The following is an 18,298-nucleotide window of genomic DNA, read 5'->3' as shown; positions in this document are numbered from 1 at the left end:
ACTAGTGGCACTTCTGTTTGCTCTAAACCACTTACATCAGAAGGAATAAATCCAAAATTTATGTACAAAAGCTTCCTTGAAATTTGAGTATATTAATTCTTGAGCTAGTCCAATTGAAGAAGCTTCAAGAAACTGGCTCTCAAAACCATGCATCTGAAACTAAAGACATTTTACTGACACATGGATGAATATTCATGGTGTTTTTTTGATTTTGTTTTGCTTTAGGGCGCAAAAAACAGTTATGCACCCAAGTCAAAACTATCAAACATGAAATACGAGAGAAGAGTTAAACAACTATACGTCAGCCCCAGTTGAAATAAGAGAAGACAGCTAAATATGGGCACTTGCAGAAAGGGTTAAAAAAGACACCGTACAGAAATGGAGGTCCAAAATTAAAAATTAAATGGCTTTCGCCATATTACTTTGGCGGGTAAAAAGTAAAACGCAGTCGACAGCCCGTGCGTCATTTGCTAAAACAGCCAATAACTCAGATGGGAAATCCAAGCAGGAACATAAACGATTAAAAAAATGGGCATTCCATCAGGAAGTGGCAGACAGTTAAAACTTGGACGCAATGTGTATGAAGTGGTGGTGTAGTGCCACTTATCAAATGAAGATGGCTAAAATGGCAGTACCCAATATGCAGCCTAGTTAAAATGACCTCCTTCCAGCACATGTGGCTGCGTGATGAAGATAACCTGCAGCAATTTCTTGACTACTGTAACAGTGTATATGAATCACTGGATGAATCAATGATGATTTTCACAACATTGAAGTTCTGGGAGTAACAACTGCAAGCATCCAGAACAGAACTCCCATCTTGTCAAAGTGGGAGATGGAGTTAAGGAATGTCTGCAACTAATAACTGTAATTCTGCAGTGTGAAGGGCCTTTCAAAAATACCTTTCTGATATGCCCAACCAGTTTTCCAGCATCACTGAATTTGCTGTGAATCACTTTTGCTACTATGTGTAAGATGTGAGCTAAACTAGTCACATGCGAAGTTTTACTGTATAGTGAACTGGCAGTTTTCACCATGTATGGTGCTGCACCCATTATGAAGAGTAGCTTAATGCTTTCAGGCCATAAGGAATGCAGGCTTTCTCGGCAAATTTTGGTGATGAAGTCATCTCAGATTATCAGCCAAGTCAAGACGCCATTCTGTGGCAACGTTTCAAGAAGTTTCCAGTTCGTCATCTTCAAGTGAAGTGTCAAGTTTGTTCCAGTTTGTATCTTTATAGGCACTGGACTTCAGGCTCCTATGACTCATCTGCAATGGCTGAGCCAGTCATGTACCTCCGTAAGGGGGGGGTCTCATGGTGTCATGGATGTTGATGAGGGGACTAGTGAAGTGTTGGACGGTCCTGGTATCTTGTCCTGCTTCTGCCTGTCTGTTCCATCCACTGCTTTCACCTCTTTCACATCATAGCACTACTGATATGTGGATGACACATTCATGGTGTGGCCGCATGATGAAGAAAACCTGCAGGAATTTCTTGACTAACTTAACAGCATACAAGGGAACATAAAATTCACCATGTAAGTAGAAGAAAGTGGATGTCTGCCTTTCCTTGATATTCTGATAAGGAAAAAAACTTGATGTCATGCTGGGATATTCTGTCTATAGAAAACAGACATGCAGGGAGCTGTTCGTAAACACCAATAGCTGCCACCATCCAGCGCAACGCAACTGTGTGCTCACCACCTTTGTGCTATGGCACAAGCCATGTGTGACAGGGAGAGTCCACCCACCAGGTTGCAGCATGAGGGAAACCTTTTGCAAGAATGGCTACTCAGAGACAAAGATAAAATGCACTCTTCAACCAAGCAAGAAGAAGAAAGAAGATGTAAAGTGTCTGGTGTTCCTTCTATATGCTGGGCTGCCCACAGCCAAGATTGTCAGGATATTGGAGAACAACAACATTAAAACCATTTTCCACTCATCGACTAAAACTGTAAAACATACTTGGCTCAGTGACAGACGAAGTAGGACTGTGGACACCTGGAGTCCACAGTATCAGTTGTGAATGTGGCAAGCAACATAACGGTCAGTTGCAACAGTGTATTTCACTGCAGTGATCAGAACATATGATATCTGTTCACCTCGGTCAAATGGACAAATCTACAATGGCAGATCACAGTGTCAATGAAGGTGGAAAAGTTTACATTTTCTAAATGTTCTCAGTTCATAATAAACTTTTCACCTGGACTGTCTTCTTCCAAAGTCCCCACGATGACATTTGCAATATTTCTTCCCATAGGGTCAGTTGATAGCCATATTTTTTTATTTGCAACCCATTGTCTGATTTGTTTGTATTGTGCTTTCTTCAAGTGGAAGAATTAGGAAGACATTTGGCTTTCAATTCTTCTAAGAATTTGTGAAATTTTGGATGGTTTAGTTTACTTAAGGGAATATCAGCATGACGTTCTTCACAGGATGGTGAATAAAATTGGTGGGATTCTCCTACAAGCATTTGCTGCAGTATTTTTCCATTTTCAATCTGTTGTATTCCATGTTTTGTGTTTTCCACGTGCGATAAACTGTGAATGTTAAATGACTTCCCCACAATTACTATTGTATCTCGTTTACAGTACAATATTTTGCCATCAGTCAAAAATACTTTCCCAGCATATTGAGGCACAAACTGGTGTCATTTTACGTGAATACTGTCACTTTAGGCATTTGTTCCCGAACTATACTGCATGTTCCAACTTCAACATGACTGAATAACACAATGAGACACTTGTCTACAGTCCAGAGTCCAAAATGCTTTAAACGACTACCTGCTCATAGAATAACAATAGGCTACACAAAATTGCTGTTGCATAAGGGTGAAGTCCTGTGAATTAAAATGAAATAAGGGAGGAAGGTAGATATTTGACATTTTCCAAGAAACAAACTGAGATGCACAGTTCTGAGCAATGTAAGATGGAAGAAAGAAATTGCATGAGAAAAATTCTTTACTTCTTGAAAGAGTAAAAATATTTTACTCACTAAAATATGCTCCACCAGGGAGGAACATCCAGATTTGCATAAATATAAGTACCAAAAAGTATATGCCATATCACAAAAATCCTAGGCCTATATATTCTAAAGGAGTTTTGCATATTCCAGCCTTAGAGGATAATGCACCAGTTTCTTGAAATAATATCTCAATTTTCATTACTTATGCCACTCCCAAGCAAGCCTGACAGTATATACCAGAAATTATCATACAATTCTTATCATATTTCTATTGTTCTTGTGTGCCCTCAAACTTTTTGTATGTAACTGGAACAGACTAACATTTTTGCAGGAGTAACAAAGATGATGAAATGTCATATAATTGAGGAACAGTTTCTTAACATAAATTGTGTTATAGTCACTATGTAATCTATAATGAATGGACTTAATATGTTTATTTCATTCATATTTCCTTCTCACTCGTAACAAAGAACATAGAAATTTACTGAAGTTGAAAGACTGTTTTGAGGTGGCCCATAATATTGGCTTCACCTTGAAAAATATAACATGTGTAAGTTAGCAGTATTAATCTTTTCTTTTAATTTTAGGCTCTTATCAACTCTGTTCCCTGAAGCAAAATGTTTGTATGATGCCAGCTGGACAAACAAACTGTATTGGATGCGTGCATCTCAGGTGTTTGTTGACCAAAGGCTGAAAGGACAAACTTCAATGGAAATCCTCAGAGACCCAGACCTTGTTGCAAGTGTTCTTCGTAACTCTCCTCCAAAGTAATTTGATGCACATTGTAGGAATTTGCGTGAAGATGCAATTCCTTTTACTTATTAATTGGTTCAAATATACATATGTACCTGTAATTAACTGTAGCAATACTTTTGTTTCCATGACATGAAACTGCATAAAAGAATGTCTACTGCAATGCCAAAAACTTAACGTTGTTGTTGATGTCTGTTTGTAGTTGCTCACTTAACAATTGTGATAATATCTGAGTACAAATATTAAGTCATTGTTGATGATATAGTATATAATGTTAACGGCAATAAAGAAGTGGTGCTGACCATTTTATTTAGGTGTAGAAATGCAGAAAAAAATCTGCTGATACTTCAGTAAAGTGAATTTCATTTTGATGAGTTTATATTTAAGAATTTATAGAAATATTTGTACATAAATTTATCTTTCAATTACGTATTTTTAGAAGTTATTATTTATTGATTCTAGTTTTTACCAGTTCTGCTGTTATTACTAATAACAAATGTGTTGTCAGATATTTTTAATGTGATGTTATAAAGTATTGGCAATAGCTTCGAGTAATCGTTTGTTGTTTGTCAACAACTGATTATCTTCTTATGATGTGCATTTCTTCAAAGGTCTTAATTACTGGTTAACTATATCATTTTAATTGATTATTTCAAAGAGACAGAAAGTCTGGGCAGTAGATACCATTCCCAGTACTACCAACAGGACCACGTTATATAGAACTAGCTAGCTTCCAAAATAATAGTTTCATTCCACATCAGTGGGAGGGAAGATTGAAATATGTTCAGATAACTTGGAAACTGGGTTGTGTGAGGTGGGAGGAGGAAGGTATGGAGACAAGTCACTCGTACCTTAGGTTGACATGCACAGGCAAAGTGGAGGAAAGAAAATTCAGTATAAAGAGTTAGGTGACAAAGAAAGCACTGCCTAAAATTCAGTTCACAGGAAGAGAAAATGAAAACAGTAAGAATAATTAAATTAAAGAAGAGAAATGGAAAAGGAGAAACTAACGTAACAAATGAAGGTGCATCAGACCTTTTTGGAAGTAGTTATTAAGTTGGCCAGTGGAAAAGTGTTTGTCTGGGATTTTAACAATTTTTAGATTGAATTTTTACTTTTATATAACTGAGTATTTCTTACCATAAGAAATTTGGAATTTTTGTTGTATGGTCTGACAGGTATCAACAATACAATTAAACTGTTTGGACAGTTGGATGATGAATGTAGGCTGCTGTATGGTACCAAAATCTGAACACTAGCATGTTGTATCCAATATCGTACTTGTGCAATTCTCTGCTCAGAGCATACCATAATTTAAGAATTAAGTGCCAGCTTTTTCTGTAAAACACTTATTAGACTTTTGAATATTGATGTGCCAATCTCACTACTAGAAGTTTATATTGTTAAATTATTACTCATGCACATTGTATCTACTGGATGTTGTCTGCACACAAAGCACCAATGTTTTTATATAAAAATTATGCACATATGTTTCCATAGATGTAATTGCTTGCCAACAGCCTAAGAATCAGTATGTGATATAAAGACTTCAGGACAAGAAATATAATATTCGCAAATGATATTGTCTCAGTTTATTTTTGGTGACATTTATATAAATTTATTATTTTACTTATTCAACATGAAAGCCAGGATTAAAATAATTACAGAATCTGAGATAGAAGAATACTTCCTTTACTGTTGCGAAAACAATATTAACAGCAAGTAAATTAATGGACACAGAAATTCAAATAAAGTTGAATATCAACTACTCAAAACTTTTCACATAATTCTGTGAACACAAGGAAGTGTATTAGTAACAGAATGAATAAACAAATAAATAAATAATTTAGAAGAAAAAAAAACAAGTTTCTCCAAATCATGACTGATAAGGGAAGTGGGATGTGAGAAAGAAGTCACAAAATAATAATGGGCCAACAGCTATCATTCAAATTCCAGAGTGCTAATAATGTGTTACCAAGGACTGATAGTTAAAAAACTCAAAGTGTGGAAATATATAGTATCCTAAAGTAAAAAAAAAAAAAAGCGGAAATGAGAGAGGAGGTATGTGTATTATACTGTGGTGGAGGGTACTTAGTCCACCACAGTCACTTCCCACTTTGCTTTTTCAGTCACGAATAGCTAGCTTACAGACAGTTGTTGGTAAGCCTCTGTGTGAATTCAATACTCTCTGATTTCACCTTCATTGTCTTTCTGTAATAATCTCAGGATTTCTACAATGCAGAATGCGGCATCTGCCACTGGAGTTGACTGATCATCTCTTTGCTGTTTTCGTGATTACCAACTAAATCTCCAATGAAACACACTACTGTTATTTGGTCTTCTCTATTCCTCTACTGAGCCTATTTGCTACAGATCCTCAAGTAAGAAAGATACTGAAATATTGGTTGACCCAGTGTTTTCTAAGCTTCCTCCTTTGTGGGTAGAGTACACTTCATGAGAATTGTTCCAGTGAATCTCAGTTTGGCATTTGCTTTAACTGCGATTTGTTTTATAATTCCACTTCAAATTTATCTGTGCGCATACTCCGAGGCATTTTACAAGTGTGACTGCTTCAGTGAGTGTTCTGCATTATGTCATGCAGTAATTGGTCTTTCTGCCTATTTATGCACACTATGTTGAATTGATGTTGAGTGTCAGCTGCTAATAGCTGCACCAACAAACAGCCCTCTTCAGGTTCACCTGAATTTTGCGTCAATTTTCTAGTGTTTTGACTTTTCTGTGTGCATCGTCATCCACCATGAAAAGCCCCAGGGGCTGTCTGATATTATCCTCTAGATCATTTATATGTTTTGTGGAAAGTAATGGTTCTAAATGCGGCCATGCGGAACTATATTGAATACCTTCTGGAAGCCAAGGAACATCATATCAACCTGGGTACTGGTATCTCCTGCTTTCTGGGTCTTGGACAAACAGTGCATGTTTTGGGAACCTATGTTGATTGCTAAAGAGGAGGTTCTTGGCCTCTAGAAATATCATAATATGCAAGCATAAGACATGTTCCAAAATGCTACAACAGACCGACCTCATGGATATAGGCCTGTGGTTTTGTACGTCTATTTGGTGACACTTCTGGAAAATGAGAATGATTTGTGTTTTGTTTTTCCTAATCGCTAGAAATGCTTTGCTCCTCCAGTGACCAATAATACACTTTTAGCAGAAGAGGAGCAAGTTGTTCTAAATACTCTGTTGAATCATATTGGTATCCCATCAGGTCTAATGGCCTTTCCACTGTTGGGCAGTTTCACTTGCTTTTGTACCCAATAGTCAGTTGTTTCAATATCTGTCAATTGACGTTTGGGTAACAATTTAAACGAGGAACTACAGTATGATCTTTCTCAGTCATGCAGTTTTGGAAAAAGATGTTTAGTATTTCAGCCTTCTCTCTGTTATACTGCATTTCATTGTCACTACAGTCACAATGTGTCTGGATAGATGGCTTCGATCTGTTTACTGATTTTATGTAAGATTTTAGGATTTTCTGTCAAGCTGGTAAATAGAATTTTACTTTCAAATTCATTGAATGCTTCACACATAGTTCTCCTTATGCTAACTTCGGCTTTGTTCAGTTTTTGTTTGTCTGTGAGGCTGTGGCTATGTTTAAATTTGCAGTGAAATTCTCTTTGCTTGTGTAGCAGCTTTCTAACATGGCTGTCAAACTATGATGGGTCTTTTGTATACCTCACAGTTTTGCATGGTATGTACCTGTCTAAGGTGTATTGTACAATATACTTGTCCATTGCTGCTCAACATTTTCAGTGCTGGAGATTAATTTTTCATGTTAACTGCTCAGGTAATCTAACACCTGTTCCCTTATTTTATGTAATCAGAAATATCTTCCTATCTTTCTTTACATTTCTATTTACAGCTGTATTCAGTGAGGTAATGGCCTTATGATCAGTGATTCCCTGTCCTACACTAACCAAGTTGAAATGTTCAGGCCTGTTGGTGACCAGATCCAATATTTTCACGAGTCTGTTCTCTGATTAGCTGCTCAAATTAATTTTTGGATAAGGCAGAACGACATCATATAATTCCCTGTCCCAGCTACCATCCTGAATCACTTAGGTCTCCTAGTTTACAGCCGGTAATTTGAAATCTCCACCTAATACTATAACATGACCAGGAGATTTACTTGAAATAATCTTGTAGTTTTCTCTCAAATGTTCTATCTGCCACTGCTACTCGAGGGTCAGGGAATCTATCAAAGCATCAGACGACCATTTTTGAACCATCTTTAACACGTATCTTCACCATCATTATTTCACATTCAGAATCTGTACTAACATCATTAGATTAATGTACTTTTTACAGCTATGAACATGCCTCCACCAACGACATTCAATGTATCTTTGTGGTATACATTCCCATAGGAATTGAGAATTTCATTGCTACTAACGTATGGTTTCAGCCAGCTTCCTGCCTCTTGTACAATGCGGATCTTGTTACTGCTACTGCTGCTTTTTGCTACATTTCAAATTCAGTTCACACAATACAAATGCACTAACATTTATACAAAAACTTAGAATAAGTTTGTGTACACTAGTCCACCCATGAACCATGGACCTTGCTGCTGGTGGGGAGCCTTGCGTTCAGATAGCCGTACTGTAGGTGCAACCACAATGGAGGGGTATGTGTTGAAGGGCCAGACAAACATGTGGTTCCTGAAGAGGGTCAGCAGCCTTTTCAGTAGTTGCAGGGGGCATCAGTATGGATGATTGACTGATCTGGCCTTCTAACACTAGCCAAAACGACTTTGCTGCGCTGGAACTGCGAACGGCTGAAAGCAACGGGAAACTACAGCTGTAATTTTTCCTGAGGGCATGCAGCTTTACTGTATGGTTAAATGATGATGGTGTCCTCTTGGGTAAAATATTCCGTAGTTAAAATAGTCCCCCATTCATATCTCTGGGCGGGGACTACTCAGGAGGACATTGTTATCAGGAGAAAGAAAACTGGCATTTGTGGATTGGAGTGTGGAATGTCAGATCCCTTAATTGGGTAGCTAGATTAGAAAATTTAAAAAGGGAAATGGATAGGTTAAAGTTAGATATAGTGGGAATTAGTGAAGTTCGGTGGCAGGAGGAACAAGACTGTTGGTCAGGTGAATACAGGGTTGTAAATACAAAATCAAATAGGGGTAATTCAGGAGTACATGTAGTAATGAATAAAAGAATAGGAGTGCGGGTAAGCTACTATGAACAGCGTAGTGAACGCATTATTGTAGCCAAGATAGACACGAAGCCCACGCCTACCACAGTAATACAAATTTATATGCCAGCCAGCTCCGTAGACGACGAAGAGATTGAATAAATGTATGATGATATAAAAGAAATTATTCAGATAGTGAAGGGAACGAAAATTTACTAGTCATGGGGGTACTGGAATTCTATTGCAGGAAAAGGAAGAGAAGGAAAAGCTGTAAGTGAATATGGAATGGGGATAAGGGATGAAAGAGGAACCCTCCTCGTAGAATCTTGCACTGAGCATACCTTAACCACAGCTAACACTTGATTTAAAAATCATGAAAGAAGGTTGTATATGTGGAAGAGGCCTGGAGACACAGCAAGGTTTCAGGTAGATTATATAATAGTAAGACAGAGATTTAGGCAGCAGGTTTTAAATTGTAAGACATTTCCAGGTGAGATGTAGACTCCAACAACAATCTATAGGTTATGAACTGTAGATTAAAACTGCGAAAAGGTGGGAATTTAAGGAGATGTGATCTGGATAAACTGAAAGAACCAGAGGGTGTAGAGAGTTTCAAAGAGAGCATTAGGGAACGATTGACAAGAATGGGGGAAAGAAATACAGAAGAAGAAGAATGGGTAGCTTTGAAACATGAAATTGTAAAGGCAGCAGTGGATCAAGTAGGTAAAAAGACAAGGATTAGTAGAAATCCTTTGGTAACAGAAGAGATATTGAATTTAATTGATGAAAGGAGAAAATATAAAAATGCAGTAAATGAAGCAGGCAAAATGGAATACGGACGTCTCAAAAATGAGATCGACAGCAAGTGCAAAATGGCTAAGCAGGGATGGCTAGAGGACAAATGTAAGGATGTAGGCATATATCCCTAGGAGTAAGATAGATACTGCCTACAGAAAAATTAGAGACCTTTGGAGAAAGGAGAACCACCTGTATGAATATCAAGAGCTCAGATGGAGAACCAGTTCTAAGTAAAGAAGGGAAAGCAGAAGCATGGAAGGAGTATATAGAGAGTCTATATAAGAGTGATGTTCTTGAGGGCGATATTATGGAAATGGAAGAGGATATAGATGAAGATGAAGTGGGAGGTATGGTACTGCATGAAGAATTTGAAAGAGCACTGAAAGACCTAAGTCAAAACAAGGCCCCGGGAGTAGACAACATTCCATTAGAACTATTGATAGCCTTGGGAGAGCCAGCCCTGACAAAACTCTACCATCTGAGCAAGATGTATGAGACAGGCGAAATACCCTCAGACTTCAAGAAGAATATAATAATTCCAATCCCAAAGAAAGCAAGTGTTGACAGGTGTGAAAATTACCGAACTATCAGTTTAATAATTCATGGCTGCAAAATACGAACACGAATTCTTTACTGCCGAATGGAAAAACTGGTAGAAGCCGACCTCGGGGATGAGCAGTTTGGATTCTGTAGAAATATTGGAACACGTGAGGCAATACTGTCTCTACAGCTTGTGTTAGAAGATAGAGTAAGGAAAGGCACACCTTCATTTCTAGCATTTGTAGACATAGAGAAGGCTTTTAACAATGTTGAATCACTTTCAAATTTTGAAGGTGGCAGCGGAGCAAAAGGCTATTTACAATTTGTACAAAAACCAGATGGCAGTTTCGAGCGGCATGAAAGGAAAGAAGTGGTTGGGAAGGGAGTGAGACAGGGTTGTAGCCTATCCCCAATGTTATTCAATCTGTATATTGAGCAAGCAGTAAAGGAAACAAAAGAAAAAATCGGAGTTGGAATTAAAATCCATGGAGAAGAAATAAAAGCTTCGAGGTTTGATGATGATATTGTAGTTCTGTCAGAGACAGCAGAGGCCCTCAAAGAGCAGTTGAACGGAATTGACAGTGTCTTGAAAGGAGGCTATAAGATGAACAACAACAAAAGCGAAATGATAATGGAATGTAGTCTAATCAAATGAGATGATGCTGAGGGAATTAGATTTGGAAATCGGACACTTAAAGTAGTTGATGAGTTTTCCTATTTGGGGAGCAAAATAACTGATGATGGTCAAAGTAGAGAAAGAATAAAATGTAGACTGGCAATGGCAAGCAAAGCGTTTTTGAAGAAGAGAAATTTGTTAACATCGATTATAGATTTAAGTATCGGGAAGTCTTTTCTGAAAGTATTTGTATGGAGTGGAGCCATGTATGGAAGTGAAATGACGACGATAAACAGTTTAGACAAGAAGAGAATAGAAGCCTTCAAAATGTGGTGCTACAGAAGAATGCTGAAAGATTAGATGGGTAGATCACTTAGTTAATGAGGAGGTACTGAACAGAATTGGGGAGAAGAGAAATTTGTGGCAGAATGTGACTAGAAGAAGGGATCGGTTGGTAGGACACGTCATGAGACATCAAAGGATCACCAATTTAGCATTGGAGGGCAGCGTGGAGGGTAAAAATCGTAGAGGGAGACCAAGAGATGAATACACTAAGCAGATTCAGAAGGATGTAGGTTGCAATAGGTACTTGGAGATGAAGTAGCTAGTGCAGGATAGAGTAGCATGGAAGGTTGCATCAAACCCGTCTCTGGACTGAAGACCACAACAACAACAACGAAATCACACTAGACCACACAGCTGAATGCACTGATCCTCTTCACTTCCCCCATAGAAGCATTGTTGTTGGTGTTGTTGTTGTTGTTGTTGTGGTCTTCAATCCAGAGACTGGTTTGATGCAGCTCTCCATGCTACTCTATCCTGTGCAAGCTTCTTCATCTCCCAGTACGTACTGCAACCTACATCCTTCTGAATCTGTTCAGTGTATTCATCTCTTGGTCTCCCTCTATGATTTTTACCCTCCACGCTGGCCTCCAATACTAAATTGGTGATCCCTTGATGCCTCAGAATATGTCCTACCAAGCGATCCCTTCTTCAAGTCAAGTTGTGCTACAAATTTCTCTTCTCCCCAATTCTATTCAATACCTCCTCATTAGTTATGTGATCTACCCATCTAATCTTCAGTATTATTCTGTTGCACCACATTTTGAAAGCTTCTATTCTCTTCTTGTCTAAACTATTTATCGTCCACATTTCACTTCCATACATGGCTACACTCCATACAAATACTTTCACAAACGACTTCCTGACACTGAAATCTATACTCGATGTTAACAAATTTCTCTTCTTCAGAAACGCTTTCCTTGCCATTGCCAGTCTACATTTTACATCCTCTCTACTTTAACCATCATGAGTTATTTTGATCCCCAAATAGCAAAACTCATTTACTACTTTAAGCGTCTCATTTCGTAATCTAATTTCCTCAGCATCACCCGATTTAATTCGACTATATTCCATTAGCCTCGTTTTGCTTTTGTTGATGTTCATCTTATATCCTCCTTTCAAGATACTGTCCATTCTATTCAGCTGCTCTCCCAGGTCCTTTGCTGTCTCTGACAGAATTACGATGTCAACAGTGAACCTCAAAGTTTTTATTTCTTCTCCATGGATTTTAATTCCTACTCCGAGTTTTTCTTTTGTTTCCTTTACTGCTTGCTCAATATACAGATTGAATAACATTGGGGCTAGGCTACAACCCTGTCTCACTCCCTTCCCAACCACTGCTTCCCTTTCATGCCCCTTGACTCTTTTAACTGCCATCTGGTCTCTGTACAAATTGTAAATAGCCTTTCGCTCCCTGCGTTTTACCCCTGCCACCTTCAGAATTTGAAAGAGAGTATTCCAGTCAACATTGTCAAAAGCTTTCTCTAAGTCTACAAATGCTAGAAACATAGGTTTGCCTTTCCTTAATCTATTTTCTAACATAAGTCATAGGGTCAGTATTGCCTCACGTGTTCCAACATTTCTACGGAATCCAAACTGATCTTCCCTGTGGTCAGCTTCTATCAGTTTTTCCATTCGTCTGTAAGGAATTCGTGTTTGTATTTTGCAGCCGTGGCTTATTCTTTGGGACTGGAATTATTATATTCTTCTTGGAAGTCTGAGAGTATTTAGCCCGTCTCATACATCTTGCTCAGATGGTAGAGTTTTGTCAGGGCTGGCTCTCCCAAGGCTATCAGTAGTTCTAGTGGAATGTTGTCCACTCCCGGGACCTTGTTTCGACTTAGGTCTTTCAGTGCTCTGTCAAACTCTATGTGCAGTATCACATCTTCCATTTCATCTTCATCTACCTCCTCTTCCATTTCCATAATATTGTCCTCAAGAACATTGCCCTCTATATATTCTTTCCAACTTTCTGCTTTCCCTTCTCTGTTTAGAACTGGGTTTCCATCTGAGCTTTTTATGTTCGTGCAAGTGGTTCTCTTTTCTCCAAAGGGCTCTTTAATTTTCCTGTAGGCAGTATCTATCTTACCCCTAGTGATATACGCCTCTACATCATTACATTTGTCCTGTAGCCATCCCTGCTTAGCCATTTTGCACTTCCTGTCAATCTCATTTTTGAGACGTTTGTATTCCTTTTTGCCTGCTTCATTTACTGCATTTTTTGATTTTCTCTTTTCATCAATTAAATTCAAGATTTTGATTAGCCCTCGTCTTTTTGCCTACTTGATCCTCTGCTGCTTTCACTATTTCATCTCTCAAAGCTACCCATTCTTCTTCTACTGTATTTCTTTCCCCCATTCTTGTCAATCGTTCCCTAATGCTCTCCCTGAAACTCTCTACAACCTCTGGTTCTTTCAATTTATCCAGGTCCCATCTCCTTAAATTTCCACAGTTTTGCAGTTTTTTCAGTTTTAATCTACAGTTCATAACCAATAGATTGTGGTCAGAGTCTACATCTGCCCCTGGAAATGTCTTACAATTTAAAACCTGGTTCCTAAATCTCTGCCTTATCACTATACAGGGTGATCAAAAAGTCAGTATAAATTTAAAAATTTAATAAACCGTGGAGTAATGTAGATAGAGAGGTAAAAATTGACACATATGCTTGGAGTGACATGGGGTTTTATTAGACCAAAAAAAAAAGTTCACAAAATGTCCGACAGATGGCGCTGGACAGCAAAACTGCTACCGTGTGAAAGGTGAGAGGTACGCCGATACGTTACAGCAGAATCACATCATTCCCAGCCTGGCTGATAAACACCTGCTGGAATGTACGATGTTTATGCAGGATGGGGTGCAACCCCATATTGCTAGACGCGTGAAAGATCTCTTGCGCGCGTCGTTTGGTGATGATCGTGTGCTCAGTCGCAAGTGTGTCGTGATCGACCGACATCTCTAGGGATGCTGAAAGACAACATCCGACGCCAATGCCTCACCATAACTCTGGGCATGCTTTACAGTGCTATTCACAACATTATTCCTCGACTACAGCTATTGTTGACGAATGATGGTGAACATATTGAGCATTGCCTGTAAAGAACATCATCTTTGCTTTGTCTTACTTTGTTATGCTAATTATTGCTATTCTGATCAGATGAAGCACCATCTGTCGAACATTTTTTGAACATTTGTATTTTTTTGGCTCTAATAAAACCCCATGTCATCCAAGCATGTGTGTCAATTTGTACCTGTCTATCTACATTATTCCGTGATTTATTCAGTTTTCAAATTTATACTGACTTTTTGATCACCCGGTATAATCTATCTGACACCTTCTAGTATCTCCAGGCTTCTTCCTTGTATACAACCTTCTTTCATGATTCTTCAACCAAGTGTTAGTATGATTAAATTATGCTCTGTGCAAAATTCTACCAAGCAGCTTCCTCTTTCATTCTTTAACCCCATTCCTTATTCACCTACTACATTTCCTTCTCTTCCTTTTCCTACTATCGAATTCCAGTCACCCATGACCATTAAATTTTCGTCTTCCTTCACCATCTGAATAATTTCTTTTATCTCTTCATACACTTCATCTATCTTCTTGTCAACTGCGGAGCTAGTTGGCATATAAACTTGTAATACTGTGATAGGCGTGGGCTTCGTATCTGTCTTGGCCACAATAATCCGTTCAATATGCTATTTGTAGTAGCTTACCCGCATCCCTATTTCTTTTAATTCATTATTAAACCTACTCCTGCATTACCCCTATTTGATTTTGTATGTATAACCCTGTATTCACCTGACCAGAAGTCTTGTTCCTCCTGCTACCGAACTTCACTAATTCCCACTATATCTAACTTTAACCTATCCATTTCCCTTTTCAAATTTTCTCACCTACCTGCCCGATTAAGGGACCTGACATTCCACGCTCCGATCCGTAGAACGCCAGTTTTCTTTCTCCTGATAACGACGTCCTCTTGAGTAGTCCCCGCCCGGAGATCCGAATGGGGGACTATTTTACCTCCGGAATATTTTACCCAAGAGGACGCCATCATCATTTAACCATACAGTAAAGCTTGCATGCCTTTGGGAAAAATTATGGCTAGATTTTCCCCTTGCTTTCAGCCGTTTGCAGTACCAGCATTGCAAGGCTGTTTTTGTTAGTGTTACAAGACCAGATTAGTCAATCCTCCAGACTGTTGCCCCTGCAACTACTGAAAAGGCTGCTGCCCCTCTTCATGAACCACATGCTTGTCTGGCCTCTCGTTAGATACCCCTCCGTTGTGGTTGCACCTACAGTACGGCTATCTGTATCGCTGAGGCATGCAAGCCTCCCCACCAACTGCAAGGTCCATATTTCATGGGGGGGAGGATAGAAGCATTATAGAACAAAAACTAAACTAAATCCTATGTATAAACAGAAACTGTTGCTGCTCATGGTGCACCCGTGGGACTCCACAGCTGTGGGTGACGGAAGTCAAGAAGATTATGGAGGAGAATGGAGAAACAAATAATTAAGGAACATGTGTAAATCAAGTCAGCATGCTACATCGCAGAAATGAAAATTTTATGAGGCCTGTAACTATCTTTATAAACGGGATAGATTAAGTACAGTATACCATTTTCATTTATTTAGTAAATATCCTATTTTCTAATAAAATAAGTGTGAAGATTTTTTGCAGCTTGTTGCATTTGCCATTATCTTTTTGTTGCCTTACATTAATATTTGTATATCTGTATAATAACTAAACTGTGTTTGAATTGACTGAGACTAGGACTTAGTCAGGATTGGACATTGAGGAGTGTCAAGAAATTTGTTAAAAATGTGAAACTAGAGGTTTCCTTCCTCGTGGCTGGAGTTCATTGCTCCATCATTTTCTACAAAGGGTTACATGTGATGATCTGTGGTACTTTGGGAGTGTCCCTCCATCAGCGACGCTTTGGAAGAGTGTGCCCTGTCAGCCGTACTCGGTGTGGAAATACTACTCACATGGATTGTGTGTGTGTGTGTGTGTGTGTGTGTGTGTGTGTGTGTGTGTCAGTTTGGTATGTAGACACATACAATATTGCACCAGCCCTGGCCCAGGCACAGCTCTGGTCCAAGCCGCAGTTTGACTGCACTGGGAACCAGAGGAATTTAAAGAAAAAAAGAAAAGTTTTAAATTTCACTAAACTTTCCAATAAACCTTTCCACTCAGTCTGACTGCCCACCACTTACACTCCTGCTCCTCCCATTGGAGCCATTTATGAATCATAATTTGATTTGACAATAAAATGGTAGACGGCATGAAAAGCTCCTTTGGACAGGCTATGCTATTACCTAAAAGGGGCATAATCTAATGGAGGGCAATTTTCAGTAGAAGAAATCTTTGAAATAACTAAGAGGTGTAAGATTACAAAGTTTTGCAACAATTTGCTTTATAAAATTTTGTCACAATGAGTTGGTATCGCAACAAAAGTGCAAATGCAGGGAGGTATTTCAGTTCAATCTAAAAACTGTACAATTTCACAGTTCATTATCCCCAGTGGTAAGAGACAGGGGTAGAACACATGTAATGATTTGTATGAACACAACACTGAAACTCAAGATATACTGGTCATCTAAATATTAGTGACATAATGAAGGTGCGAATAATGTGGATTATTTTGAGGTGTGTGGCTGGCAGATACTTTTGCCAGCAGCAATTCAGCAATTTCACTCATCCCCTCAGGGGTTCAGCATTCATTTGCTGGTATGGGGTTGGCAGCCCCAGTGTTCCTGGTAGTGCTGCTAGTCCTCTGTCACCGTAAGCTCCGGTTACGCTTCCGCAACCACTGTGCAGCTCGGTGGTTGAACGTTGTGTGTCTCAGGGAATGGGGATCTTGGCCTGACTGCCCGGATCACGAGGATGGAATAAACCTCTAAAAAAATAAACCAATCTCAAGGTGTGCTGCATACTGATGAGATGCGTGGCTGTTGAGGTGGAACAGTCATCAGCAGGCAACCTGTTGGGAACCTGCCACCAGGGGCTCTGTCTGAGTGGACCCTTATTTCCCCAGCTTCATTTCCCCAGCTGCTCTTGGAACCAGCACGGATCCTTCGAAATCTTCTCTTACTCCTTGCAGTGGAAAGTGTGGGTCACTGGTAGGTACCAACACCCAACCAAACAAGAGGGCTCGTGTAGCCAGTCCTTCAGACTTGAGCATCACACAGACATTGTCAGCATTGAGTAACTTAATGCGTGCTGGTGATTGGAATGTGTTTATTATAATTAAATGAAAGGGGGGAGCTTTGAGGAAGAGTCACATCTCTACATACAAGAAGGGTTAGTGGGAATTGCTGGAAGTTGAAAATCTGCTTGTGAAACCGAACCCAGTTGGTAGAAACATCCAATTCCAAACAAGTGAAGAACATCCAAAAAGCTCAGTGCCCTGGGGAGTACACAATAGCAAATGAACTGAACACCACTTTGAAATATAGCAAAGCTGTTGTGACTCGGAGGGATCTGGTTGACATTTTCCAAGAAGAAGTGAAAGCTGAGTGGTCCGAGGAAGGCATCATTGATGTACAGAATGTAATGAAATGGGTGGATGGCGATTTCATGAAATTGGACTCATTTATACTGACTGTCAGCAGCACAAAGCTTCCAGAGCATGTTAAGTCTGGTTTCCTCCGTCTCAACATGTGGCCCTTATTTTCCTAACCCGGTGTGCTGTTTTAGAAAGGCAGATACAGGAAATAAAAATAACTGAATGTACTTTGTATGGAGAGATGAAAAAGATCTATAAGGCTGTGCAGTGCCGAAGTTTGCTATCTCCTCTGCGTCTGCTCTTAAGCAACCAGTCCAGAAGACTGATGCTGGAACCCAAATGGAGGCTGCTAGTGTCATTACCAGCACCTGTGTTTCCCAGTGCACTTGTGCCACTGCAATTCCTTGAAAGCTCACAATTCCTCCCAAAACATCAGACAAGTCTGTTGTCACTTACGTTGTTGAGCTCCCTGCTCCTCCAAAGGTTCAATCTGGCCCACAGTACATTGGCACCGCCGCCACTGCTATGGTTTTGGCTCCAAAGCCTACCCAGGGCAAAAAATCAAAGGCCAAGTGCCCACCACAGACATAATTGGGAAGTAAACAG

The 18,298-nt window shown here is 39.3% G+C and overlaps 1 protein-coding gene across 1 annotated transcript in view; it reads left to right on the top strand.

Moving 5' to 3' along the window:
• LOC126195171 (cGMP-dependent 3',5'-cyclic phosphodiesterase-like) overlaps positions 1-18,298 on the top strand; it is a 333,488-nt gene that overhangs the window by 281,622 nt on the left and 33,568 nt on the right. The window contains exons 14-15 of the mRNA XM_049933683.1: positions 3,552-3,731; positions 15,604-15,760. Of these exons, the coding sequence (XP_049789640.1) occupies positions 3,552-3,731; positions 15,604-15,700 (277 nt within the window). The 3' untranslated portion in view covers positions 15,701-15,760. The remainder of the gene's footprint in view (positions 1-3,551; positions 3,732-15,603; positions 15,761-18,298) is intronic.

Source organism: Schistocerca nitens, chromosome 7 (assembly GCF_023898315.1).
Source record: "Schistocerca nitens isolate TAMUIC-IGC-003100 chromosome 7, iqSchNite1.1, whole genome shotgun sequence".
Taxonomy (NCBI): domain Eukaryota; kingdom Metazoa; phylum Arthropoda; class Insecta; order Orthoptera; family Acrididae; genus Schistocerca; species Schistocerca nitens.
This window is presented reverse-complemented; position numbering and strand designations above follow the sequence as displayed.